The sequence below is a fragment of the Melanerpes formicivorus genome, unplaced genomic scaffold, assembly GCF_026170545.1.
Source record: "Melanerpes formicivorus ecotype bairdi unplaced genomic scaffold, bMelFor1.0.p_v2 SCAF_68, whole genome shotgun sequence".
In the NCBI taxonomy this organism is placed as follows: Eukaryota; Metazoa; Chordata; class Aves; order Piciformes; family Picidae; genus Melanerpes; species Melanerpes formicivorus.
Window position 1 is genome coordinate 1,308,166 of NW_027142420.1, and position 27,536 is coordinate 1,335,701.

The window sequence follows — 27,536 nt, forward strand, 5'->3', positions numbered from 1 at the left end:
GCACAGCTGGTTGGGTTCTGCCTCCTGTCCTTGTGTTTGTCTGTCGTGTACAAAACCTCTTCAGCTGTCAGCACTCCCTGGGGATAGGTGACCAGAATTTCACAGGATGTAACATGGTAATGTGCTGCAGTGGAGCTGTTCTGTCATCACAATCAGACTGGGATTGCACTGCAGTATCTCCTAGGCCCTTGCAGTGGCACTCACCTGCTTGCCATTGTGGGTGACCGAAGACAGAATGGTTCGCAGGGTCTTGAAGCCCATGGCGATATCCAGCAGGTGGGCAGCAAAGAAGAAGTTGTTGTAGTGCCCCAGGATGGACATGGTTGTGTACCAAGCCAGGTAGAGAAAGGACTGCAAAGAAGGGCAAAGTGGCAGCAGGTGAGCAGGTGCTGAGGGGGCTGCAGAAGATCCCTTTTTCAGTCACTCCAGTTGTGAAACAAAGCCACAGTGGCAGCTGGAATCATACCTCTGGCTGATGTGCTCAAAAAGCCTCTCTGTCTCCTATCATCTCCACTGCTCAGTTAAGGGGTGTTTGTTGCTTACTTTTATTTCTGCCATCTCTGATCTTTACATCTGTCAATGCATTTTCCAGCACTGATGTCAGTGGTCTCAAAATCCCCTGCCTCAGAACTGTTTTGCTCAGGGAGCTCCTTACACAATAGCTTACATTGTAACACTGATGCTGGAGGAGAGAAAATGCATTTTGTTGCTCTTGAGACACTTGACTCAAGTCTCAGCTACATCAAGCTGTACCCTCAAAAGCCTAAGGCACAAAATCCAGCCCATTCTTTCCACCAGCAGTGAACCTGAAGCCCCTTTGATGTGAAAGCTCCCATTGAAGAACAACAGCTCGGTGTGCTTTTAGTGCACAATGCAGTTACACAGCTGATTCACCTTGGCCTCCTTGCTTGTTTGGGAATGCACAAGGGGATGCAAAAAGAGGATTAACAAACACACACAAAGGGAATTTTCACATAAGCTTGGGCCCTTCAAAGGAGAAGGTGTGACAGGAAAGAATCATCCAACCCTGTCAAGGAGCTGGTCCAACAACCAAAAAGGGAGACCCTTCTGGAGACTGCTTGGGTTTAGCACCCTGGGTGGCAGGATTGCTTTCTGCAGAATAAATGACTACACCACTAACTTCCTGATGAGTGCTGACACTGAGCTGCCCTTCAGAATCCCAAAGAAAGTTCTGCAGCAAATGAAAGTGGCTACAAGGTAAGGCAGAACAAAACTGGTTTGGGTGGCTCTGTGCTGCAGCATTATTTCAGTGTGTTTCAAATAAAGGCAGGTGGTGCAAGACACAGCCCTGCCTGGGGTAAAGCCCTGCCCATGATACTCACATTATCAGTGAAAACAACTCCCAGCTTCCAGATGTGGTACTTGGTGTCAATGGAGCTGAGCCTAGGAAAGACAAGGCGGTGTAAATGCATCTGTGTCCACAGGAAACACTCTCCATGCACCCAACCAGCCAGGCTGGGCACAGCACACTGTGCTGCAGGCAGTGAGGCACAGCAGCTGTCCCTTCCTTGGGTAATGCAGGTGCTTCACTTCACACAATCACAGAATGGGAGGGCTTGGAAGGGACCTCGAAGGCTCAACCAGTCCAACCCCCTGCTGCCAGAGCAGGAGCACATCCAGGGGGGCTTTGAGTATCTCCAGAGAGGGAGACTCTACCCCCCCCAGGGCTCTGGCACCCTCACAGACAAAATGTTTCCTTCTGTTTCTAAGGAACTTCCTCTGCCTCAGCTTCCACCCTTGTGCTGTCACTGGACACCCCCCAGCAGAGCCTGGCTCCAGCCTCTGGGCACTCGCCCTGCACACCTTTACAAATGAATGAGGTCACCTCTCAGGCTCCCCAGAGAGTGTTCACTAACTCTGAGCACCCAGACACAGGCTGTAAGCCACTGTTAAAATAAAAGTACATGTGTGTTTGTTAGAAGTGTGCAACCTGCACCCCTTGACTTAGGAGAAGTCTTCTGTCTACTATGGAGTGTTGCCAACATCGCCAGGAGAGAAGGCAATGCCTTCTGCAAGGCTTTAAATGTTAGCCATTAGCTGACATGCAAACAGAAACCTTCCTGCTGTGTGCCTTGGGTATCAAAGGAGCCAAACTCTTGTAGCAGCCTAAACCAGTTGGGATTTGGATACTTCCAAACTCTGAATTCATTCTCTGTGCCAGACCCCTGGATAGTTGCTATCAATGCTACTTCTGTCCTTTGGGTCACACACCAACCCTGCTGAGACACCTAAAGAACTCTGAGGTGCTGCACTGATTGTGTAAAAGCAGAGTGCCCGACTCCAGCAGCCAGCACCACCTCAGGGGGTATTTTTCTTGCTTTATCTGACAATCCTCAGCAGGTTTGAGAGCAGCAGCCCAAAAGCTTTTTCACTTCCACGGAAGGAAGGCTTCTCCATGTCAGTGTTCCATGTGGGGGAGCACATCCCTGCAGTGTCAGTATGAACTCTGGTTTAGCTTTGATGCAGAAGCTGTTATGCCAACACACAGTTTGTGGAACTCAGAGGCCATACCATGACACAAGAGATGCCTCTTCTGGTTCACTCTCCTCCACGGGGCTGAAGTCCAGGGCACTCTTGTCCAAGCCCAGCAGCTCCGCGATGCGCTCCGCTCCGTACAAGTCTCCGTACTTGTTAATAACCTAAGAGCCGGAGAGAAGCCTCTGCTCAGGTACAGCCCTGCTTTACGACAACACTTGTCAGAGCCCTAAACACCCTCATCGAGTGTCTGTCCCAATTAGCACAGCTGGAACAGTCCGAGCTGCCGGGCAGGCGGGCAGGGGAGCATGAACAGCAGGGCTCTGAGGCACCAGGGCGGTTACCGGCGAGCCTCCTGCGCTCTGCGGCCACCGCAGGTGGCAGGGTTTGCCTTTGCTGGGGGGCGAGGGGGCTTTGTGCCCGGGAGGTGACAATGGCTGTGAATTAGACCTGCGCCGCCGAGCGACGGCGCAAATTTGTTTCAAATGCCTGGGTCTAGGAAGGAAACCTCAGCCTTCTGTCATCCTCCCTCCTCCCACCTACGCCGCAGCTGCCTGCTGACAGAGACATTTACCACAACAATGGCTCCGGAAAACAACTCTCACTTCTCAATTATTTGCATATTTATGTGCACCGGAGCGCATGCCACCCCATACCCAAATTAACTGAGGGGGAGTGACTGCTGTGACTAACAGGAGAAATGCAAAAAGCCTACCTTCCTTTTGACAAACTTGTCCCAGTAGTTGTTAGGAAAGGACCTGCACAGACGAAGCAAAGAGTTCAAGTTACTTAACTTGTTCGGGGAAAGGAGAAAGCAGCCCTAGGGAAGGAAACAGCCTGGCCCTGATCACTGCAGCCTCCGGGGCAATTTCAGTCTCTCACAAACTGGACCTGGAATTATGAGACCAATTTCTTTTCATGTGGCCAACAGCTGCTATGAATCCTAACTCCTTGCAGCTTCACCTTTTCTGCCCCTCCTCTCTTTCACAGCTGCTACAGAAGGAGAGCAGGCCAAGTCCTAGCACCCAGTGAGTCTAACAACTCAATAATAGCAGGGTGGGCATTGTAATATCATTCACCTCCCAAAGAATCTCCTTATTGCTCCTAGCTGCAAGACTCAGTATGGACAATGACTGCCAGAGGGGGAGCATAAATGAGGCTGAAATTCCCTCGGTTACTCTTCAAACAGAGGAGGAAGGGTGGACAGTTTGCCAACATCAAGTTACCATTTAAAAAGACACACTAAAAGCCTCTGCATACTGCAAACGAGTGGCAAGCCTGTCCTCAGCTGGAGCTTAGTAGTGTTACTGGCCCAGGTGAAAACCATTTCTGATGCTAAACTTCAAGAGACTTCAGCTGAAGAGCATTTTGCATCATCTGCCTCTGAAGAGCCATGCCCAGGCTGCTCATTCCAAGCAGAGGTATTGTGAGTTTGAGAGAAGGGAGTGAAGCCCCAAGCTGTCAATACTGAAGAGGTGTCAGGATGCTTTTACTGAAACTCCCTTTTTTGAGGGAGCAGGCAACCAGGATGCTTCAATAAGCAACTGGCTTTACCCAGGGGAGATCCTGGGACAGATACTAGGATATGCATCAGCTGTGACCTACAAGAAAAGAGATAAGAGAGGACTCTTATCAGTGACATTTCCCTCCTCTTCAGCTTGAGATAAAAACCATTGTTCTTCTGCACTGCAGTGCCCAGGAGCTCCTCATCTGATGGCTGTGCTGTGGGTGATGTCTGCTTGGTGAATGCCAACTTGTAGCAGAGGGGGAGGATTTTCTCTCCACAGAACGTGGAGTTGAGCAGATGCACAGGAAGGGACAAAGGCAAAAAGAGCTGCTTCACCTAAGGGACAGTGCTGGTGAGAACACCCAAGTGTTGGCACCAGAAGAATGAGTTTGCTGAGGGACAGACAAACTTCCCAACTCCTGCCAAGTGCTCGGCTTTGTGTTTGTCCAAACTGCAGTTCTGAATGACTCCAGATAAAGGCGACTGGCTCCAGTCACTCAGGCCCTGTGCTCTGCTCCAGTGCTCTCTATGGTTTCCCTCCACCATCTCTCAGACTTTGAAGCAGAGCATGCCCCCAGGGCAGCCAGTTTGTGTCCCTCCACAAGCATCTGACAGGGCTGCCTTTATCAAGGTACCTCTTTTGCCCTTTTAATGACTTTTTGTTTTGCCTTAGGGACAGTGCATTTCAGTAGGTACACAGCGCTGGGGAGCCTCCAGCAGTGCTCACCCTGATGGTGCAGTCCCTGCCCCGCAGCCCAGAGCCGGTTCACAGCAGAAATAAGGATGAGTGGTGCCCAAATCAGCCTTTATCTTTTGTGCAACTTGAGGAGCCAGTGCAACAGGCTGAGCACAGGCTGCACGGCATGTTGTTGGGAGAAGCTGACAACAGGTCTCATTAAAGCCTGCCTGGGTTTGCTGAGGATAAACTCCCTGCATGCCCAGCTCACTTGCTACCCATCATTAGAGATCTGTAGGAAATTAGGCAAGCTCCCCAGTTACCTTCTGCTGATACTTTACACTATCTGCCAGTCTGTGTTTCCACCTGAAATGAAAGGCATGTCTTACCCTGCAGGGGTAGCAAACCAAAGCACTCCAGAATTTCTGCTAGTTCAGGCACCCTCCTTGTGATGGAAGTAGTGAATCACTATTTGTGCTCTGCAGAAGCGGATGGGGACTGACACTGTGGCTGTTTGGCAGCATGTTGTCCCCCTGGTGGATTCAGTTGACTCTTTTGGCTGGCTTGTGTTTATCAAACATTTACTAACCACAGCTGCTTTGTGACTTGTAAATACCTCTGTTCTTTTCCAGCTTTCTGTCCCTCAGTTATGCCAGTGCTGGGGCAAGGCAGGAATGTAAGCCTCAGCACACTGGCACCAAACCATGCTCCTGGCTGTTTTGAAAGAGCAGAGTGTGAAGCCCAGCCTGCAGACAAGGCATTGTGCTCTGTGTCACTCCTACAGACAGCTGCAGCCTTTTCTTTCTCTTGCCTTCTTTCCTGTCATTCACTCACGAAGAGCAGGTGAGTCTCCTCCAGTCAGTCTGTGACTGCTGCAGTGTTTGCTGATGCAGAGAGCCTGGCAGCAAGTCCTGGCAGACCTGCTCAAACTCAGGAGTGCTGCCTTCTGCTGGATTTACTGCTCTTGCTGTGTGCAGGGGTGCTTTAGCAAGAAGTGGGAAAGAAAGGCAAGAGAATGCTGCTGGACAGTATCTGTGTGCAATGGAGTGACTGGAAAGCATGGAAGGCCTCTCTCAAATTCTCTCACTAGTGGCTTTGTGCAACGCCCTGGGGAGAGCTCTGAGGCACAATCCTCCCTAAGGAGTGCTTGTTAACTGAACTGATGATCCAGGAGTGCACAGCAGAACCTCCTAGGGGAGCACCCCATGCAAGTGGAAAAAATGCCTTCTAGATGCAGTAAGTAGGTGGCAGGTGCACAGGGAAGGCTCCAGAGCTCTCCTGTATGGACAAACAGTTTCCAGGCAAGCATTCAGTTCACATACGGAGTGTTGATGACCAGGCGATCCCACTGCCCTTTAATGTCATCCTCAGAGGGCTGCTCAGTGATGTACAGGCCATCAAACTCCAGCTTCCTGGCTACCTCCTTTTCTCTCTTGAACACAACCAGAGGGACCTAGGAAAATGGCAGTGGACATCTTTGTCATGGTTTGTGCATTTTTAGAAGCCAGGCTGTCTGCCTGCGCTGCTCAGAACTGCTCCTGCTAATACGATGTAAAACCCAGCACCACACCAGCACCCCCCAGCAGCAGAGCAATGCCTAGCCAGTCCCTGAGGGTCAGCCCTTGGATGGCAAACCTCCCCTCCTCGTTTGTATTGCTGAGCCCATACATGCTGTAGAATATCCCTTTGGCCCCTTCAAGTCAGCTGTCACAGCTCCTTCCCCACATCCTGGCTGAGGGGCACACAGAGTGGGTAAGGAGGAAGGCTGCACACTGTGCCAGCACTGTTCACCAGTGCCCCAAAGGTGGCTGTGGTACCAACACTTTTAACCACCAATCCAAAACACACACACACTGCTGTGAAGAAATGTAACCCCATCCCTTCCAGCCTGAGTGCACGTGGCAAACATCCACATCCTGAACAGGGAGGCTCTGTAAACAACTGCTTCCAAATAGGCATTCCAGGGGAGCTCCAAAAACCACTCTGGGACAGAGCTGATGCTCTTTAACAAACACCAGGTTAGTGCCAAGGTTCAGGACTTGCCTTCAAGCAATAGTATCCAACCACACAGACAAAGGAGATGATTGTGTGAACCACTGCCAGCGCTCTGAGGGCAGGTGCCATGTAACCTGTGCTTTCTTCTAAAACAAAGAACACCATGCCATCCTCCTCTTCCTCCTCATCAAAGGAGTTCCACAGATTAGAGTCTTCTTCTACTTCATCAAGTGGCTCTTCTGTCACCTGAGGCAAATTCAAGCACAGTGAAATCAGACAATAACCTTTAAACCTCAGCACAGTGACAAATGGTGTTTGCAAAGCCTGCTCATGGGGAGTGATGAACAGTCCTGGCCTTCAGTTTGACAGCAGGACTCTTCACATCACCTCAGGCCACTGAGAAGAGAATCCAGAAGCAGCAAGCACAGACACAGAGCAGTTTACAAAGCTCTCCTTTAACAGTGCCACAGCAAAAGCAGAACAAACAATGGGAAAGTGAGGCCAAAAAAGGCTTTCTTGGCAGAAGCAAGCACTGGCAGGGTTAGCTGATGTGACTGAGGTCAGGGTTTGCTTTGTAGTCTCTGTTGCTCCTGGTTACCAGAGTCTGGAGTGAAGCAAAGCTCTCGTGGCATGAGCTTGTACATTGTCCACAACCCTTTCTTTGCTTAGTTTAGAGCTTGCAAATGAATCCAGTGCTTAATCAGCATGTCACAAATGCCCCCAGCCCTAAAGCTGACACACTGCCCTAAGTTCTTCCAGCAACTTGAAACACCTGCCCTCTAAAATCAAAACCCTGAGTGCCCTCCTTCTGACACCTTCTCTGAAAGCTGATGTCCTGCTCAGCTCTGCTTGGCTCTCTCTGACCCTTTCCTGGCTGTGACTTGCACTGCTAAGCTCTGGTCCTCACGCTGTGATAGAGCTGGCAGGTGGCTGACCCATGAGACACAGTGAAGACAGTGAGAGAAAAGGACTGGCACAGACAAAAGCAGATCTCTGCACAGATCCTTGAAGTCCATCTTCTCTAACCTTATGGGATGGAAAGAGAGGTGAGAAGGGAGCCTCAGAGAGCTCTGATGTCTCTCTCTCTGGAATGCTGCACATTCATTCTACCCAATTTCCCAAAGCCTTCAGCACCTTGCCCTCCCCTGTCTCCGAGGCTGCAGCTGTTGTAGGATCTACTTTTCAAGGTGTTTGAGAGCAGTCACTTCTAGCCTGAATGTTCAGCCAGCTGCTTCTGCCATCTCTGAAGCTTTTGGTTGTGAACATGCAATACCAGGAAACACCAGCTTCAGCAGCTTCTTGCAACCTGCACTCTGCAGAACCTATTTTAGCCACAGAAGCTAAAATATTATCTCAGTTACTTCACTCCTAGATGCTTTAGCTCACACCTGAAGGGCTTGCAAGGATGGCTTTGTTAAACAAGCTTTGAAACCAAGCACTAAATATTTCTCTGGAGGAAGCAAAAGCCATTTCATGACCAGTGCATAAACTTACCTTGTAAAACAGAAGAATGAAGTTGATGGCAAATGCAACAAATAGAGCAAGAAACCTTAAGTTATAAAAATTTCTTGCCAAGTAGTGCTGAAAAAAAGGAAAAGAACAAGAAGGAAACTGATCAGAGGAGGCTGGTAGCTGACACTAAGATTAGAGAAGCAGGCAACAAGGTTGCTAAGAAAGCAAACACCAAAGTGGTGATTTCATACACCAGCTACAGTGAGCAAGGGCTCTCCTTGGCAGCCTGTTCCATTGCATGGGAAGTGGGGTTAAAAATACTGGGCTAAGGATTGCAGCAGGGAGACTGAAACAGAGAGAGGGAAAGCTTTCTAGAAAGAAGTCTGGAGAAGAACTTCTAGAATATGGCAATGAATGACTTGGAAAGGCTTCAGAGGATTCATCCTTTGAGGGTTTGAAGAACAAAGGGGAAAACCTCATGAGCAAGCAGGATTGCAGATTCTGGAAGCTAGAGAATGGAAAATAGAGAGCCCCTAGGCGGGAGCTGCAGGATTGAACGAGTGCTGTGAGCCCAAGCAAGGAGCAACTGCACCCAGAAACACTTCAGTTTGAACTGCATCATCTTTTGAGGTCCCTTCCAGCCCCTAACCTTCCATGATTCATTTGTAGAACGCTGTGAGGTGTCCCCAAGGGCACTGGATGCAGGCAGTTGTTTGAGGCCTCCTGTCAGGGCTCATGTTCCATGTCACACCAGAGTCCTGTATTGCACAGATACAAAGGCAGTGCCTGGAGGCCCTCAGGAAAGCTTACCAGCATTTTTGTTTGGTAGATTTCCAAAGCCTTGAAGAAGTTTGCCATAACAGCCTCTGGTTTCTCAACCTTCTGCCCATGCCTTCTCTTCTTTTTCCTTGTTTTCCCCTCTTCCAGCTGCTCAGACTGCACTTCCTTTGCTTTATCTTGTTTCTCACCATCTTCCATGCTGAAAGAGAGGTGATGTGAACACAAATACCTCACCAAGCTTCCCTCTTGTCAACACCCTCATTTAGAAGGAATCCTCGTTCAGAAAGGCTGCCTTTCAAAGGTAGTTTTGACTGACACTGGCAGAAACTGGTTCTAAGTAAAAGCCTTGAGGCAGACAGTAAACCCAGAGCAGAAGAAGTGACCTTAGTTGCAAGAAGAGAGTTGCTGAGAGAGATCAAAAACATAGAAAGAGATCAAAGCCAAGGCAGGAGTTCCTTTGCCAAGTGTAAAGTGGCCGATTCTGGCCCAAGCCAGTGGTCTATGCAATAACAGCAACAGAAACATTGTCAGAGTTCAGGTGCACTTTCCTGAGCCTGGGGCTGAAGAGAAGCAGTAAAGGGTTTGGGATTTGCTGCCATGGCTGAATGAGAGCACCATAAAATGATTCCATTTCAGTCAAGGCACTCAGTGCTGGTGCAGCGGTGAGGGAGGGATAACGAGGGGGCTTGCTTCGAGGCTCACACCTTACATGAAGGTGGCAGTCACTCCCCTGCACCACTGAGCTGCCTCTGTCAGAAACAGGTAGCAAAATTGTACCTAGAAAGAGGAGAGTTTAGTTACTCACCTAAAAAAAAGTGAATTTGCATGTATGTAAAAGAATGTTGAGACAGGGGGTTAGGCATGAGGACCACACACAGGTGTATGCAACCTTGTCAAGGGCCACAGAAATCAGCTCACTAAAAGACAAAGTCCTTGGAACAGGAAGCATTGCTTGGATTCATTGTGACCACTTTCTCCAGCATGAGGAATTACCCAGGGATGTGTAGAAACAACTTACTCAGCCTTCTCAGCTCCTGCTTTTCTTTCTGCTTCAGCTTTTGCAATTTCAGAGATCTGCAAAAAGTATTGGAACTGTCAGAGTGCAGCCAGGCAAACACAGCTTGGTTCCTCTGGTTACTGTTGGCTAAGAGACAAAGCAATTACCACAGTGTAGTTTTAGCATCACTTTGCACTCTGAAAGTGTGAGACTTTCAGAAAGGGATAGCAGGAGGGCAAGCCAGAGATCACTTGGTGACACCCAGCTCTCCTAGGGGTGTGGTGAGGGAAGAAGGAAGGCTCCCTCTCCATCCCTGTCCCCGGTGCTCCCTGTTGTCTCCTTTCCAGTTCCTTGCACATCATTTGTTCCATACCAAGTTTTGAGAGCTTTCTGACCTTCACTGAACCTTCCCTGGGTTTACCACATCTTTTTGCAGGTGTGGAACCTGGTCTCCAGGACACAGCTATACTTTGGGTTCCTGGGGCATGGGAATGTTTTGGGGTTCTCTGTTCCTTTCTCAGCAATGCAAACATTCAGTTTGCTTTCTGGAGCTGTGTCCATTGGCATTTCCACTGAGCTGAATCTTCTCCACAGCTCTGATACATCCCCAACATTTCATACCCAAGCAGGAACAACCAGCTCAAAATCCCACATTTCACATGTCAAATGAGAGCTTTTCCTCCTAGATCCATCACATCCCTGAGGTTCATCTCCCCTGTTCAGGCAGCTTTGCAGGTAGCTCTTGGTTTGCCTGCTGGGAATAACTCAGCAGTCTGTCAGCTCACTGCCCACTCCCACTCCTCCTCTTTGTCAAACCACAGATCCCTCTGGACCCCCACAGTTGAAATGAAGTCCTAACAATCTTCCCCATGCACAGGTGGGTTTGCAGTTCCTCTAGCTCTGTGGCAAGCTCATGGCCCTTAGCTCTGCACAGCTGCTTCTGCAGCACAGGGGAGGGAATGCCTGTTTCCAGCCCCTGGTGTGTTCTGCTAGAGGAGATCTCAGGAAGGACACAGAGACTTCCTGGAGGGACCTCCTGATTCTCACATTGTTCTTTCTTCTGTGGGCTCTGCTTAGCAGTCAGATGCAGTGCTGGGAGTGGATTCACTTGAGCTGTTCACACACATAACATGAGCAGCAGTTTCTGTGCTAAAGAATTAGCACAAGCAGTACTGTGGTGAGTCTCAGGCTGATACAGGAAGGGTGAAAGCTGGATCAGCTGCAGAGCTGCCTTCACAGGAATGACTCACAGCATCTGCAGAAACTACTGACCATTTTTACCAACAGCTACAAACAAACCTGAGAGAAGAGCAAAATCCAAGCACAGAATAATCAGCTCTGAATTCAAATCGTTTCTTTAACTACTGTGAAGGAAAGTTCTAAACTATTTCCTCTCCTGCTAAGATTCTTCAGTTCAAGTAGCATTTGTTGATGCCAACAGCAGGACATTTATGGAACATGAGAGAGGATTTGAGAAGAATGCCATTATTAAGCACACATCATTAATTAATGAGTACTGCAGAATGAAGACACAGAAACATCTAATTTGATCAAGGCAATAAGCAAACCTTGGGGGAAAGCAGTGTGAATTCAAAGGAAACAACTAAGAGGTCATGCACCAGAGCTTTACCTTCATAGCATCTGGAAAACAGCACAAAAAGGTGGATTTTTGGTGAGAGGAAAGATGTATTTGAGTAAGTAGGAAGAGATCTGAAGTGCAGAGTGAGACATAATGCCTTGTGAACATGAAGGATGCATTGGGGTTTTAACATTTAGCTCAATCCATTTTTAAACAGCATGATAAATGATACTGAGCTCAGCTGAATGGAACAAAATGCCATCAAAGGGAATAAAGGATGATTATGTGATAAACACTGACCTAGCAATCAATTCAGGCAAGACTGCTTCCAATAACAGGAAGAAAGGATTTGTGTGTGTGAGCAGCAAAGCACATGGAAGAAAGGCCAGGAGGGTAAGTTGCTGTTACAATGGAGAAAGCAGAGTTTGTAAGTGCAATGGAAGTGTGCTGTGACAAGCTGGGCTGTGCAGAGTGAGCAGGACTCTAAAGCACTGAGAGCAAAAGCTGTTAGCAATGTTTGTTCTGCATCAAGTCCACATGACCATCCCCCCACCCCCCATTTCCTGCAGTGAAATCTAAAGGCCCTGGGCTGCACTCTTCGGCCATGGGAACTCTCCTGCTTGTTTGTACAGAAGCAGAGACTCTAAGGCATGCTCTCATGCAGAGCTGAGTCACTGATCAGGGCACTGGCAAACAGTGCAGCTATGGACAGCAGATTCAGTCACACATTGTGTCAGCACTGCTCTCTGCACAGAGCCACAGCCCCACCCTGCTGCCCGTACCTGTAACCTCTTCTTCTTGTGGGCGGTGTTCTCCAAGGACGGCTGGAGGTCAGCGCCAAGGATTTCTGCGATGTCTCCAAGCCCAGCGTCGTGGCCGTGTTTTGGGCCACCTTCTTTCTTTGTATGGATGCCAAAGATGTCTGAGAGGATGTCAGCTTCTCCCTTTTCACTCTTCACAAACTGCACAAGCTCAGCTCTGATGCCGTGCTCGGCACCTTCTCCTTTCTCCGCTTCCATGACGTCATCGTGGATCCCAAACTGCGTCGGGTCGGGCATGTCCCCTAATATCTTAGTAACTTTAATGTTTTTGGCTCCTTCAACGAGGCCCCCCCCAAACACAGTGCTCCAAAGAATCTGGAAAACTCCCCACACTATGCTAAAGAACAGCTGGAACACCCCTACAAAGAGGAGCCAGAAGAAGGAGAAGAAGACTTTCACCAGCTCCTTGACGGTCATCTTCCGAACCTTCCTGTACTGCTTCCTCAGGTTCTTCACAGTGAGCAGCTTGCAAAGGTTTGCGACGTTCCTCCTCGCTGCCACGCAGGCCATGGCGAAAGCTGAAGCAGATTCCAGGGACTTCTCTTCTTCCTCATCAGCTCCAATGTCCGCCAGATAGCAAGGCTCTGCCTCCTCCTCCTCCTCGGGCCTCTCAGCGGGGTCGCTCTCGGAGATCTGGGAGGCTAACTGCATTTCAAAGATGGTGTCCTCGCAGAAGTTCACAAAGAGTTCCATTTTCTCCTGCTCTCCACCTTCATTTACCACGTCAAAGATGAACTGCCTTTTGGATTCCTTCACCTGTGGCTTCTCCCACTGCATCCTGCTGGACTCACTGATTTCAAAGTAAACTCTCTCTATCTTCTTGGCCCCGCCCATGATTTCGATGCGGCCCAGGTAGGGCTCGAAGTAGTTGAGGACGCTTTCTGCGGGCTCCAGCAGGCTCTGGAGCCGCGAATCGTTGGGCATGTGCTCCGAGAGGTTGGTCAGCAGCACTGCTACGTTGAACCCGATGTCCTTGGCTGGCTCGTGGAACCTCTCCACAAAATCCACGTAGTTGAACATATCATTTTCATCAGCCTCTGCACAGGACAGCAGGAACTCGATCTCTGACTGGATGTATTGCTTCTGAGCCTCCATCGATTTCTGGAACTCCTTCTTTGAGATGATGCCTTTGCCATCGGGGTCATACTCCTTGAAAGCATCTGAGCTGGTCAGCTCTTTCAACTTGAGGAACATATCAAAGAACTTCAGAATCATTTCTACGTTGCTGGATGACTCCACAAGCGTGTCCACCATCTGCTTGCCAATGGTGCCATTGACGACGTTACCTGAGCGGGGCGAGACAACAGCAGCTGACTGGCCAGCACTACATTTAAACCAAAACAACCTCACACATGCTGAGAGCAGAGCAGAACAGCCTTGTTCTTCAGTCTTCAGCAGTTTTCCTTCAATAGCATAGAATCATAGAACACCTCCAGGCAGGAGGCAGCCACAGCCTCCCTGGGCAGCCTGGGCCAGAGTCTCAGCAGCCTCCTGCTGAAGAACTTCTTCCTCAGCTCCACTCTGACCCTGCTCTGCCTCAGCTTCAAACCATTCCCCCTTGGCCTGTCTCTAGACCCCCTGATGGAAAGTCCCTCTGCAGCCTTCCTGCAGGATCCCTTCAGCTATTGCAAGGCAGCTCTGAGGTCTCCCCAGAAGTCTTCTCCTCTCCATGCTGAGCACCCCCAGCACCCTCAGGCTGTGCTCACAGCAGAGCTGCTCCAGCCCTTGGATCATCTTTGTGGCAGCCTCTTTTCAGGTATGCTCCAGAAAGAATATGAAAGGTTGGTTGTTTTTAATCCCCCCTGGCATTACATAAAGGCAATTAACAGTTTAGAAAGATTCAGTTAATTATTGTACTTTACATTATGTAGCTGAGCTAAACCCAGAAAAGAAGAAACCCAGGTCCAACCTTCAAGCAGTGACAGCAGCATCACCACCATATCCTTTAGCAGGTCAAGCAGTTCTTTAAGCAGTTCAATCTGAGCAGAGTCCTGTAAAAAGAAAGCAGTGTGAGGTTTGTCCCCTTTATTTTTCCAGAGAAAGACAAACACATTTGTGGGGGAAAAGGAGTATGCAGCATGGTCACCTCAATGTAGCTCAGAGCCTCCCACAACCCTTCCCTGCCAATCCATTCAGGTGACTGTCAGCAGTCTCTTGCAGTACGAGGGCAAGTTACTAGAGCAGAGGTATCAACATCCTGATCAGCTTTAATAAAGCATTGGGGAGTGAAGGTAAGAGGCAGAAGGAACTCACAAAACTGCTTGCTCCACAGCTCTGGCAGTATCCATCTCAAAGAACCCATCCTTTCACGGGGAGTACATCACCACTCAAATACTACATGGTAAGTTTAACAGGGATTCATGACTTCCATCAAGGACCTAACACTCCTCAAGACTCTGATAGGCTTCTGGAGGCTGGGAGGAAATCTTAGAGGGCAGCAGACACCCTCAAGAGTGAGGAGCAGACTCTCTGTGTTGTTGCATTCAGTGCCCAGTGGCCTGAGCATCCAGGTACATGGAGCAGAAGTGCTTTGCCTGTTTCCCTCCTGCTCACTGCCTGTGATGAATTAACTAACTGGGCAAGTTGATTGACTTGTCACATTCCTGCCCTCTTTGAATCTCTTCTGTTGCCTTTCTTAGCTGTGGCATAGGAACCATGCTTTTAATGCTGCTCCTGCTCTGGCAGATCACCAGGGTTTGGCAGCAGGGAGGAAAGGAGCAAATTGCCACCCCCATTAGCAGAAAGGCATCACTGAGCTGGAAGCAGTGAGGCTGATATTAGAAGAGATAAGCACAGGGTTATGATTAATGCTGAAAGGAGTGACAGGAGGGCACTAATCCTGAGATTCAGCCTTGAGCTACTCCATCACAACAGGCCCAGGCTCCAGCAGTGGGGACCTGCACAGCTTTCAGCATTCTGCTTTATAGCCTTCCACATTCCCTGGGCTGCCATTTCTAAACACATGCAAAGGAGAAGTGCTTGGGTGCTGAAAATACCTGGGAAAGCTTCATCTGCATATTGGCAAAGACATGAAGGAAGCCAACAACTGCATCCCACAGCCTGCTATGGGCCAGACTCTGCTGATTACCGATACAAGGGCCCTAAAGGATTAAGAAAGGATTATTCACATGAAATGGAATCAAGCCAAGCACACAAGTTGTTCTCCTCAGATTTCTCCCTAAGCAAACCAACAAATGCCAAGTTTCCCTGAAGCTGCATGGGAGATCTTCCCAAGGTCTCTTTGGTGTCCAGTGCACAAAGAGTAGACTGAACGGTGCCAGCTCTGCAGCCCCTCACATGGCTCAGTGTGAGTTCCACACTGGGCAGTCATTTCCTGCAGCTTCACCAAAGTTCAGCAAAATCAAGCCCAGCTGTTTACAAGTTTGTGACAGGACATGAACAGGTTGTTCATCACAGAACTTCACTGCTATTACCCTTGTGCAAAGTTTCTTTACCTGGATATATTCTGTAAGGGAATTGAATATTTGCTTGGTGACAGCCAGGGCTTTGGAGAAGTTTCGTTGTCCTGGTTCATCAATGACATCCTTGCCTGAATAGTACCAATAGAAGTCACTGATTGATTCCTAAGGGAGAAACAACAACCTTCTGTTTGCTGAGCCTGGGCTCTGTATGCAGCACTCACTGCCTGCATTTCCATCCCCAGCACCTGAGTCATCAGCAGAGGATATTCAGTAATTCCATCTCTCTCCATTTCTCATGACAGCAGAATCATACAAACACACAATCCCAGCAGGGCTCAGGCTGGCAGGGAGCTCAGAGCTCAGCTGCTCCAACCTCCCCTCCATGCCCAGGGACACCTCTCAGCTACACTCAGCTGCTCAAGGCCTCATCCAGCCTGGCCTTCAGCACCCCCAGGCAGGAGGCAGCCACAGCCTCCCTGGGCAGCCTGGGCCAGAGTCTCAGCAGCCTCCTGCTGAAGAACTTCTTCCTCAGCTCCAGTCTGACCCTGCTCTGCCTCAGCTTCAAACCATTCCCCCTTGGCCTGTCTCTGGACACCCTGATGGAAAGTCCCTCTGCAGCCTTCCTGCAGGATCCCTTCAGCTCCTGGCAGCAGCTCTGAGGTGCCCCTGGAGCCTTCTCCTCTGCAGGCTGCACAGCCCCAGCTCCCTCAGCCTGTGCTCAGGGCAGAGCTGCTCCAGCCCTTGGAGCATCTTTGTGGCCTCCTCTGGACTCTCTCCAGCAGCTCTGTGTCCTTCTCCTGCTGGGGACAGCAGAACTGGAGGCAGGATTGGAGGTGAGGTCTCAGCAGAGCAGTCAAGGGGCAGAATCCCCTCTCCTGCCCTGCTGCCCACACTCCTTTTTGCATTTGAATCTAACTCTGGTGCCTGTAGAAGAGTACAACTAAGTAAAGTGAGATCTGGTTTCCTACAGAAGTCTCAAAGCCATCTATTTTGTAAAGCAAAAGCTACATCAGATAAATGAAATCAGAATTCCTTATTTTAGATATGCCTGAGGAGAGGATCTTTCCCATTTGATTCCAGTCAAGTGTGAGTTGATAAAGGAAAAGGAAGGACAGGATGTTATACTTCCCTTTTGCTGTGCTCTTCCCTCACCTGGAGACGCAGAAGGTAGTCAACTGTGCTAATGATGATGTTGACAGTTGTGGTGTTGCCCATCTGAGTGCGCAGGTAGTTCTGGAAGTCTGAAACAAGGAGAGGTTTGTGCTTGGTCAGGGCAGGCAGGGATCAAAAGTGCAAGGTTTATTCCTTATGGGATCCCAGAACGTTAGAGGCTGGAAGGGACCTCCAGAGGTCATCCAGGCCAACCTCCCTGCCAGAGCAGCATCACCCAGGGCAGGCTGCACAGGAAGGCATCCAGGTGGGGTTGGAAAGGCTCCAGAGAAGGAGACTCCACAACCTCTCTGGGCAGCCTGCTCCAGGGCTCTGCCACCCTCACTGTCAAGAAGTTTCTCCTCATGTTGAGCTGAAACCTTCTCTGTTCCAGTTTGTATCCATTGTTCCTTGGCTTATTGCTGTGCACCACCCAAAAGAGCTTGGCCCCCTCCACCTGATCCCCACCCCTCAGATATTGAAAGACATTGATCAGATCCCTCTCAGCCTTCTCTTCTCCAGACTCAACAGCCCCAGGGCTCTCAGTCTCTCTTCACAGGGGAGATGCTCAAGTCCCCTAAGCATCCTCCTGGCTCTCCCTTGGCCTCTCTCCAGCAGGTCTGTGTCCCTCTTGAACTGGGGAGCCCAGAACTGGACACAGTATCCCAGGTGTGGTCTCACTAGGGCAGAGCAGAGGGGCAGAAGAACCTCCCTGGACCTGCTGGACACACACTTTTCTTGATACTGTGATGGAGACAAGGAGAATCCATGCTTTTGAAGCACCCTGCTGTACAGATGCTTACGTGGTGGCAAGTGAACTCCAGTGGAGCACAGCAGCAATGCCTCTGCACTGTAGCTGTCAGAGGCTTACAGCAGGCCTTACCACTAAGCACTAAGCACTGGCATAAACCCTGAAACTGTATTAAGACTTAGCAATTCAAATTGAGCTCTGCATTTCAGCTTGCTGGCATGCCAGGGTCCCCTCAGGAAACTCAGTGAGTCAGAGGTGAAAAGCCATTAGGATCAGTTCTGTTCAGCTGTGTTTAAGCAGAGCCTCGTTGCCCCCTGCCTTCTGTTCACTTACCATTGTTGTGCCCTTCACAGAGCAGCTGCAAAAATCTAAATAGATCTCGAGTAAATTCATCATGCTGCAACACTTTTTCACCTTTAAAATACATAAATACAGTGATTATGTGACAGCTGCTCTGATTTCATGTGCAGAACACAAACTTACAGCAACCTTTCAAACTGGAATTCTCGTAAGAACCAGTACTGTTAAAGCATTAAAGCAGGTTTAAAGGAACAGACTGATAATAATCAAAGGAAAAACTGAGACAGAAAAAGCAAAGCCAAATTATTTAGCACTTCAATGCATCCACAGTTAAAAAAGGAAAAAAAAGGAAGAAAGGAAAAAAAAGAGGAAGAAAAAGAAAGAAAAGAAAGCAACAGGAGAAATGTCTCCAAGTAAATGGTTAGTCAGAACTCAAATCATGCCTTAAATATGAATGGCACTTCTTTAATAAGCATCAAACTGTTCATCCAAGCTGAACACACAACCTGCTGCAGACCATAAAGCTAAACCTATCTGGGGAGATGCAATGAAAGATTTCTCTCTGTGTTTGCAGCACGTTTTGGCAACAACAGTATCAAGAACTGTAAACCCAGACATACCACGCTCACGAACGATGACTGTGGATCAAAGAAAAATAACAAGAATACAGGATAAGAATGTTAGAAGTTACAGTGGTTTGCTCAAAAATCATTGCTAAAGAGTTTGTCAATATAAAACATAGGCAGGGCTCAAAGCCTAGAGTTACATATAGCAAATTCATCAATAGAAACCTCAAGGCACAGTACGTGAGAGGTCTAGTCAAAGAAGGAAGCACAAAGATGTTTTAAGCACTACTGGAATCAATTCCATTCTACTTACGAGTTCCTTCTTCAGTCACCATCCCCAGGCCTTCTGCTTTGTTTTGTCTCTCAAAGGCATTCAAGTCAAGAACACTTAGATGGAAAAACAAACAAACAGAACACAAGCAGGGTGAGATACACAGGGGAAGATCAGCTGCTTCTAGGACATCCCTGGAGGCCTTGAACAGCTACTGTTGACCCACTGGGATGTGCATTGCCAGAGAAGTCCTCAGCAATACACTTACACAACTGGGAACTCACTGAAGGTCCCTTGGGAGCAAGTCCTTGCTAAATGGCTCTACATTAAGTGAAGAAATGACGAGATAAATGTCATTTGGTCAGGCTGCAGCTACTCAGCAGCAGTTGCTGCAGTGTGGCTCACCATTCCCTACACATTTTTCCTGTCTTCATACAGCTTCTATGCCCAGGTTGCTCTTGCTGCTTAAAAAGCCTGAGAAAGGTTTGCAAGAGTAAGCAGAAACATCAACAGTTTCCCACCTCCTTTATGGGAGTGCTCTGCCTCGAGTAACTGGAGTGAGATGGGAATGGACTGCTACAGGCCTAGCAGCCAGCTGCCAGCTCCTCAGAAACCAGACAGAGAGGCAGAGGATTCAGCTGAAGGCAGAGGCTGAGTGACTCAGCAGAGATGTGCAGAACCAAAAAGCTAAGTGAAGCTCCACTGCCCTGCCTCTTCACTGGTGGCTTTTCTCCACACTTAGAACCACTCAGAAATCCTGGGGGATCTGGGACCAATGGAGAAGCCAATAGATCTTACACTGAGGCATCTAGGACCAATGGAGAAGCCATTAGATCTTACATTGAAGGATCTGGGTAATGAAGCCATTAGATCTTACATTGAAGGATCTGGGTAATGAAGCCATTAGATCTTACATTTCTGGCTCTCCAAACTAAGCCTTCCAAGGTTTCTTTTCTCCTTTGGAAGGGACAGATGAAGATTCCTCTCCCTCTGAGTCCTGCAGCCTGTGACTCCTCTGGTTGCAGTGTACCAGAGCCACCTGCACTGAGCATAAGCCACTAACCAGAACTGCCATGGGAATCATGCAATGTATGCTCGTACCTGCAGGACTGCATTAAGCCAGAGAGACTTTGAAAAAATCCAGCATCCTTTTTCTCCTTGAGGTAGTCCAGCATTTTCTAGAGTGTATACATTTGGGGAGGGGAGAAAAGGAAATATCTCTATTAAAATTACATGGATTACCAACTACCTGAATGCCTTCAAAATGCAAATCACTGGCAAGCAGTACTGTCATTGTTGTTGTAACAGAAATGACCTTTGCTTTAACTTATAATGTGCTGTAACAGAACACCCCAATCCTCTGAATTACTTCCCTCCTTTACACAAGCAAGCCTCAGAGTAGCTAGGAACCCATTACCTGTTGAACTATGGTGTTCCCACCATTGAGGATAGCAATACCAAGTTTCAGTGTTTCAACAACCATGGGTCCAGTTTGACCTGCCAAAACAAGGGGACAGCCATGCAAACCTGGAGTTAGGAACTATCCAAACAGAAAAGCAGCCTGGAAATTGCACCCAGAGCAGCTGCAGCTGACAATTATTTTGCCTGATTGTGTACCATGTAACAGTGGCCTTCCAGTACCTCCCAGTACTGCTACAGGAAGGCTGCAGAGGGACTGCTCCCAAAGGCCTGCAGGGACAGGACCAGGGGCAATGGTTTGAAATGAGAGCAGAGCAGATTGAGATTGGATGTGAGGAACAAGTTCTGCAGCAGGAGGCTGCTGGAACACTGCAGCAGGTTGCCCAGGGAGGGAGTTGAGGCTCCATCCCTGGAGCTACTCAAGGTGAGGCTGGACAGGGCTGTGAGCAACCTGATCTGGTGGAGGATGTCCCTGCTGAGTGCAGGGGGGTTGGACTGGGTGAGCTTTGGAGGTGCCTTCCAACCCAACCCATTCTATGCTACATACTCCACAGGGATACCAACATCATTCACCATATAAAGAATTCCTCTGATGAGTGCTTTATGAATACTTCTAGTGCTCCACAGACCAATACCTTTGCTGGCACTGATCATCTGGAGGACCATCTCAGCAGCGCCACGGTCGTGTAAGCGAGCTTGCTGGTACAGAGTCCTCTGTTTTTCCATTTCTTTCTCCTGGGTTTGGAAAGAGAACACGAGAACAGAACACAGACTGGAAGTGATTCAGGAGGACAAAAGGAAGATGAGAAGTTTGAAGCTGCTGAAGGCCACCTGCTGCCATAATCCATGGGTTGTTTGCCTGCAGACTTCAGAACACATTGCCTGCCTTCCACACAGTGTGGTACTCCTGCATTTGTTCTAGTGGACAGATTTAAAATACTTGCACAGAAGGCATGAGAAAGAAATGTTATTTGAAGTCTCACCTCAAAAGTCTTTTCTTTTTCTTCTTCTTCTTCCTCCTCCTCTTCTTCCTGACAGCTCTTTTTATGTTAAAAAAACAACAAAACACAAATCACAAGATGCTGCTCATTATGAAACAGAATGCCTCACTGAACTAGAACATCTCTGCCATCTAACTGCAGTATTGCCACCCAAGTGACCAGAGGAAAGCTTTCAATCAGCAGTTAAAGGCATTCAGGAGATTGAAAGCCTTGCAACCACCAATACTGTGCTCAGCTGACACTCCCTACTGTATGAGCACCTCAGGGCATTCACCCAGCTGCACACACATTCTGTACCTGCAGGCTGTGTGTTCTTGTTCACCCCTACCTACAGCCATCAGACCTCAGGGCAGAAGTCTCCTCACATGTGTCAGCTGTAGTCAGTATGTTGCCAAAACTGACTGGCAGCTTGGGTTTGACAGGCTTCAAACAGAAACCACGCAGTAATTACCCCCCCAAAATGAAAGGCAACAACTGTGTTAAGACTGACCATGAGTTAATCTTGCTTCAAAGTGCCAACACCTACTGGAATTAATGCAGGGAGTGTCTCATTATTCATGTGCAAACAGTTATACAGAGTCACTTACATGGAGGGGTTTATACAGATGTAGTTATAGAGAGGTTTTTCATATATCCAGTTCTATAGAGGGTTTTATATATCTAGGTATGTAAAGGTGCTTTTGTGTAGAGGTATAGAGAGGGTTTTCTATCTATAGTTATATAGAGGCTATCTCTATATAGTTATATAGGGTTTTCTATCTATCTAGTTATAGTTCAGTAGAGTTTTTTATACTCTATAATAACATATATAATATTTTATACTCTATAATAACATATATCATTCTGATGAGCATTAAAAACATACACATTAATTATCAAGCAAGTAAGACAGAGAGGGGGAAGCTTTAAAAAGCAGCTAAAATTCCTGGGAACTAGCTGGGAAGAGTGAGGGATGGAGCTTGCAGTGAGCTATTTACCTTTGCCATCATGGCCGAGTAGGCAATGTACAAAGGATCATCCTCCAGTTTGCTGCAAAGAGTGAGAAACAGAGAAGGTTGTTTCATAGGATGGAATAATGAAAACATGGCAAAGTTCTACTAATGTTGAAATACTATTTCTGCTAGAGGGTACTTTATTGAAGTAGATACAAGTCTACTTGCAGTGCTGTTCCTCATCTTGTAAATGGGTTCTCTCCTGGCAGGCTAAGTCTCAACTCAACAATGTCTCCTGTTGGATGAGTCAGGATCCCTGTCTGTGGCAGGGGCAGATGAGTGTTATGGAGCTGGCTTACACTAACTGTAATGGTCAGCTGGCATGGATGTGTTAGCCCTACAGAAAAGGGGTGTGAAGCCCTGCAGCACTCCACTCACACAAAATACATTTGCTCATCTACACTCCAAAATCCAAACAAAATCTGGCAGTGACAGGGATTCAAGCTCATCATCAGTGAGACCTTCTCTGGCATACTGAGTAGAAAGAACTGAATGCCAGGGGCAGGAACACACATCTGTCAGCAGCAGAGAGCAGGGCAGGGGCTGCTGAGTGAGCCAGCTGTGCCTTAGGCTGGGTTTCTGTGGGGATTCAGGCTCAGCTCTTTCTGTAGTGAGTATTTATCAGGCTTTGAAAGTGACAAACACAGTCAATATTTACTGCAAGGTAAAGGTCGGATGGTGTTTAATTACATGAAAAGTAATGAGCTGAGAGGCAAAAATGGTATTCACCATCCACAATAATGAATTGCAGCTGTGCTAAATCACTCTGTAGTGTTACCAGAAGTTCAGTTACTGTGTGCTGTTACTTAAGGCACTTCCCAAGACAGCTCTTTGTACCTTCTTTCTGTGAGAGCAGTGCGGCTGAAGTAGAGGATGATCTGATGAAGTGGATCAGGCGGCTTTTTCTCGGTCTCTTCCTCCTCCTCTTCCTCTTTTTTTGGAGGTGTCTGTCTCAAGATTCGTATCAGAATATACAAATTAAGCTTCACAAGTAAGAAAACACTGGAGTGATCAAGTTTAGGAAAGGATTTCAGTGATTTAATGCTGCCCAATTTGTATTAACTTCCAGTATTCACCTCATCCAGCAGCGTGCAGCACAACCCACACCAGTGTCTGCCTCTATGGCTCTATGGAGCTGAGGGATCTGACTGTTACTCATATTGGACAGCAAGGTTGGAAAGTTATCATCAACAAGGTATTGAGAATGAAAGTGGGAAAACCTCAGAGCAACCTTATTCAGCAGAAATTCTGTGCTTCCAGTGGACCAGAATTGAAAGAAGGCCCCAGCTGAACTCTCTGGGAGGAAAACTCTCGGTAAATGGGACTGGTTTTAGTAAGATCATCAGATGCATCCTACTCAGACTACTGTTTGCTACAAACCTTTCACCTGTCCTGTCTAGGCAAGCTTGATTCAGCACATGGAAGGACTGCTCCTGCCAGCTTCAGGCATCTTCTGGCAGTTGGAAACACAAGAGCCAGCAGTGGCCAAAGAGCAGAGCCTCACCTTGAGCTTACTTGTGTTCTCAGCCCTTTGTAGGAGTGGCAACTCTTGTTCAATCAGTTCATTATAGCAATAATTTGAACTGCAGAACTTCACTTTGCTTGCCTAATATATCTGATGGCCTCAGTCCTTCCTCTAGCAAGAGGCAACAAAGTCAAGTACTGTGACCAGGCAGCTGGCCAGAGCAGGAGAATGTATTGGCTGTCACTCTGAAAATCATCCAAGCCCCCAGGCCAGCAGGTCTTTGAGCAGCACAGCATGCCTGCTTTGCCTGCACTGGAGCACCTCCTGATACATCTGCATGGGATCCCTGAAGCCACATGCTCGTTTTCATGGTGTTGAGATGCTGTGGGAATAGTCTAAGACATTGCCAGGGGCCCAACTACAGAGAGGGGAGAGAAGAAGCAGCAGGCTGTCCGAATCAGTGCTCAGCAGCCAAGTGCTGCAGCTCCCCAGCCACTCCCATCAAGTACACATGTAAGCGAAATTTCTGCTGAATAGGGCTGCACAGATTTGCTTCTCCTTATGATGCATCAACAAGAGCAACATTAATTTGTGTCAAAGCTGAAAATGTTAAAATTAAATGTTATGTGTCAAAACATAAAGAAATAAAGGGGAAAGCAGTCAGTTGTGTCAGGCTTTAAAACATAAACACAGGTAAATAAAATATAGGAACATAGGAATCACCATCAAGACCAGACCAGTCTGACAGTTCATCTGATCCACTTCTCCTCCCAAGAGGAAGCATCCCATGGCTTGTCTGAAGGCATAAATCACTTTAGTGCGCTTCAGCGTGCATCACAGGACCAGTGTCTGTCTGACCCCAGCAGAAAACAGCCTTGTGCCCTGGAGCACAAGGCTCAGGGTGGGGGAAGTGTATGCACAGAGTACACAAAAATGAAACACAGGTTACAGTAGGTACATAAAGTCACACCAAAGGGGCGCTGGGCAGCGTGCCCAGTCGTGTCAGTACTTACAGCCAAATCCTGAACTAGTTTCTCCTCAAATGAATATTCCTCTGTTTCTATCCAATAGTTCTGATAGCCATGGAGGAAGAGGTTAATAGAACGGTGCCTGGGGGTTGTGAAAGTGAGATCAAGAGGGGTAACGGAACAGAGTACAACAGCTCAGGAGGTTAATGATTAGTAAGGATCCACATTTGTACAATTCTGATCCTCTGATTGGTCAGTGACACCAAATGCAAACCACAGCCTGCAGGTGCTTTCCACCAGCTTACTGCTTGCTTTCTGCACAGGATGCATCCCTCTCCCTGTTAAAGGCTTTGGGGGTGCTGGCAGACACCAGCAAGGAAACTGCATGACTGGAGCCTTAATGTGAGCACGGGGAAAATGCACACTGGAACAGATGGAGGACGAGGGGGTGGCATTGACACCTACGAGATGGAAATCCAGCTTGCTAGATTTAGGACACTGAGACAGCAGAAGGTGGCCAGCAACATCAAAATAATTATGAAGTGCTTCCCAGCAAGTTATCTGCAGACACCAATTCCACACAGAGAAGCCTAAGCTCAGCTTCTCTTCTTGCAGTCCCAAGCTGGGGCAGTATTATTGTGTCTTCCAAGGTGCTGCATTAGGAACACACAAAATTGCCCCAGAAAACAGCCAGCTTGAGACAGCTCTTGGGCACATTAACTGCTGCTATACAGCATTCATTACACTGCCCACAGAGCACACAGCTCATGGCAAGAAGGCTGCCCACCATCACAGCCAAACCATCTCATTCTGTATTGCATTTTGGGGGGGGGTTTGTTTTGAGGTGCACTGCCACACAGTCTTTTCTCCTGCCCCACCACCAAGAGCCACCCAGGCTGGGTGGTACATGCTGGGGCCCTGCACATGGATCCCCATTTTATGATGGAACAGTGTTACAGTTTAGTTTAAAGCTGAGTGGCTTAGCTTAGTGTCCTGACTACAAAGAAAGAATCACAGAATGTTAGGGACCTGGAAAGCTCACCCAGTCCAACCCCTGCCAGAGCAGGTTCACCTAGAGCGGATCACACAGAACACATCCAGGCAGGTTTTGAACATCTCCAGAGAGGGAGACTCCACAACCCCCCTGGGCAGCCTGCTCCAGGGCTCTGGCACCCTCACAGGGACAAAATTCTTCCTTCTGTGTCCATGGAACTTCCTCTGCCTCAGCTTCCACCACTGCCCCTGGGGCTGGCACTGGGCATCCCCCAGCAGAGCCTGGCTCCAGCCTCTGGGCACTCACCCTGCACATCTTGATCAACAAGAATGAGGTCACCCCTTAGTCTCCTCTTCTCCAAGCTAAAGAGCCCTCAGCTCCCTCAGGCTCTCCTCATAAGGAAAGAGAGGGTCCCAGAGCCCTGGAGCAGGCTGCCCAGAGAGGTTGTGGAGCCTCCTTCTCTGGAGCCTTTCCAGCCCCATCTGTACACATTCCTATGTGCCCTGTGCTGGATTCCATGCTCCTGCTCTGGCAGGGGGGTTGGACTGGAAGATCTCCTGAGGTCCCTTCCAATCCCTAACACCCTCTGATCCTGTGAGTCTGCTTCCCAAGCAACTGAGCTAGCCTGGTGATTTATTTTGGGGGTAATCCTCTCCAGTTTGTAGGTGCAATGTCAACCCACCACAAACAGCTGCTAAGCCAACCTGCTGGCACCGCTGATGTGGTGGTGCCCGATTTCCCCAACTGACCAATCAGAATCCCCTAGGAAAATTGTACAAATTCATGTTTTATGGTAACATCAACTCATGGCTGGGAAGGAACAAGTGTGTGCATAAGCAAGAGGCTCTCCACAAGTTACATTACCGTTAACTTGAGTATAAGCCTGTCATACTGAGTTTTTTCATGTACTTTTTCCAGCCAAACACGTTGGAAGGTGCTCAGGAAGAAATTGCTAATTTTGTGTCTGAAGAAAAGCACACAGGGTTTCATTGGAGAAGGGCACAAGTGACAGTCAGTAAATAGTCTGAAAGAATGTATTCTGCACACTGGGCATGAAAGAAAATCAACTAGCCATGTACAGCTCATGGGCCTGCGTGCAGACAGAGGTGACAGACGAGAAGACAAACTCTTCACTCTCTTAAGACATGGAACACAAAATACAAACATCTCAGACAAAAGCCCCAAAGGTCTGCCACACAAGACACTTCTGCAAAGCCATGCACATTCACTAAACACAGAACATGGAAGTTTAGTCCTTCCCAATTCAGCTTCCTGTTTTTTCTATCCCTTGAGAAATGGAAGCGTTTTGCAATCCAGCTGTGGCTGCTGTGCTCCCAGGCACCGCACAGGGAAGGCACTGCTTGGAATCCTTCAGTGTGATTTAGCAAACATCTACTAAGAGGCATTTCGATTTCTGAAAGGTCTGAATGGAATTCCCTGAAAATGCATAACACCAGAATGTGTCTTGAAGAAACTAACAGGAAAATCAGAGAAAAGTTAAATTCTACTGAAAGCCACCCAGCCTCTAGAAGGTTTTCAAAAGACAGAGCTCATTAGAGTCACAGAATCATTAGTCACTGGAGGTAATGACTTTTCCTAGGATAAATGGTGGGAAGGGCACCACCATAATGTTTCCTTCCTGTCCTATAAGTCAATTGATTCCAGCCTCAAAATCAGAACTGACACTCCAAAGGTAAAACTAAAGCAAGGAATGATACAAGATAAGGAGGGCTGCCTTGGAACTGCTTCAGAGGGATTCTCACAGCTCCCACAATTAATCCTACCTCTACCTGAGGTAATCTCCCTACAGTTCAGAGATCATAGAATGGTTCAGGTTGGAAGAGACCTCAGAGCTCAACTGCCCCAACCTCCCCTCCATGCCCAGGGACACCTCTCAGCTAGACTCAGCTGCTCAAGGCCTCATCCAGCCTGGCC

General features: G+C 48.2%; 1 protein-coding gene across 6 annotated transcripts in view; it reads right to left on the reverse strand.

Annotated features, from left to right (window-relative positions):
* The window catches only part of RYR3 (ryanodine receptor 3), a 230,660-nt gene that overhangs the window by 6,930 nt on the left and 196,194 nt on the right, over positions 1 to 27,536 (reverse strand). For all 6 annotated transcript variants that reach the window (XM_068162895.1, XM_068162893.1, XM_068162894.1 and 3 more), the window contains 24 exons: positions 24,653 to 24,749; positions 23,012 to 23,121; positions 22,160 to 22,211; positions 21,165 to 21,221; positions 20,817 to 20,916; positions 20,180 to 20,259; positions 19,864 to 19,940; positions 18,805 to 18,878; positions 18,546 to 18,563; positions 17,959 to 18,039; positions 16,878 to 16,966; positions 15,759 to 15,887; positions 15,300 to 15,404; positions 14,213 to 14,294; positions 12,265 to 13,589; positions 9,925 to 9,980; positions 8,937 to 9,105; positions 8,169 to 8,255; positions 6,723 to 6,920; positions 6,002 to 6,132; positions 3,212 to 3,254; positions 2,533 to 2,660; positions 1,344 to 1,404; positions 205 to 351 (listed from right to left, as the gene is read on the reverse strand). In XM_068162895.1, the coding sequence (XP_068018996.1) occupies positions 205 to 351; positions 1,344 to 1,404; positions 2,533 to 2,660; positions 3,212 to 3,254; positions 6,002 to 6,132; positions 6,723 to 6,920; positions 8,169 to 8,255; positions 8,937 to 9,105; positions 9,925 to 9,980; positions 12,265 to 13,589; positions 14,213 to 14,294; positions 15,300 to 15,404; positions 15,759 to 15,887; positions 16,878 to 16,966; positions 17,959 to 18,039; positions 18,546 to 18,563; positions 18,805 to 18,878; positions 19,864 to 19,940; positions 20,180 to 20,259; positions 20,817 to 20,916; positions 21,165 to 21,221; positions 22,160 to 22,211; positions 23,012 to 23,121; positions 24,653 to 24,749 (3,496 nt within the window). The remainder of the gene's footprint in view (positions 1 to 204; positions 352 to 1,343; positions 1,405 to 2,532; positions 2,661 to 3,211; positions 3,255 to 6,001; positions 6,133 to 6,722; positions 6,921 to 8,168; positions 8,256 to 8,936; positions 9,106 to 9,924; positions 9,981 to 12,264; positions 13,590 to 14,212; positions 14,295 to 15,299; positions 15,405 to 15,758; positions 15,888 to 16,877; positions 16,967 to 17,958; positions 18,040 to 18,545; positions 18,564 to 18,804; positions 18,879 to 19,863; positions 19,941 to 20,179; positions 20,260 to 20,816; positions 20,917 to 21,164; positions 21,222 to 22,159; positions 22,212 to 23,011; positions 23,122 to 24,652; positions 24,750 to 27,536) is intronic.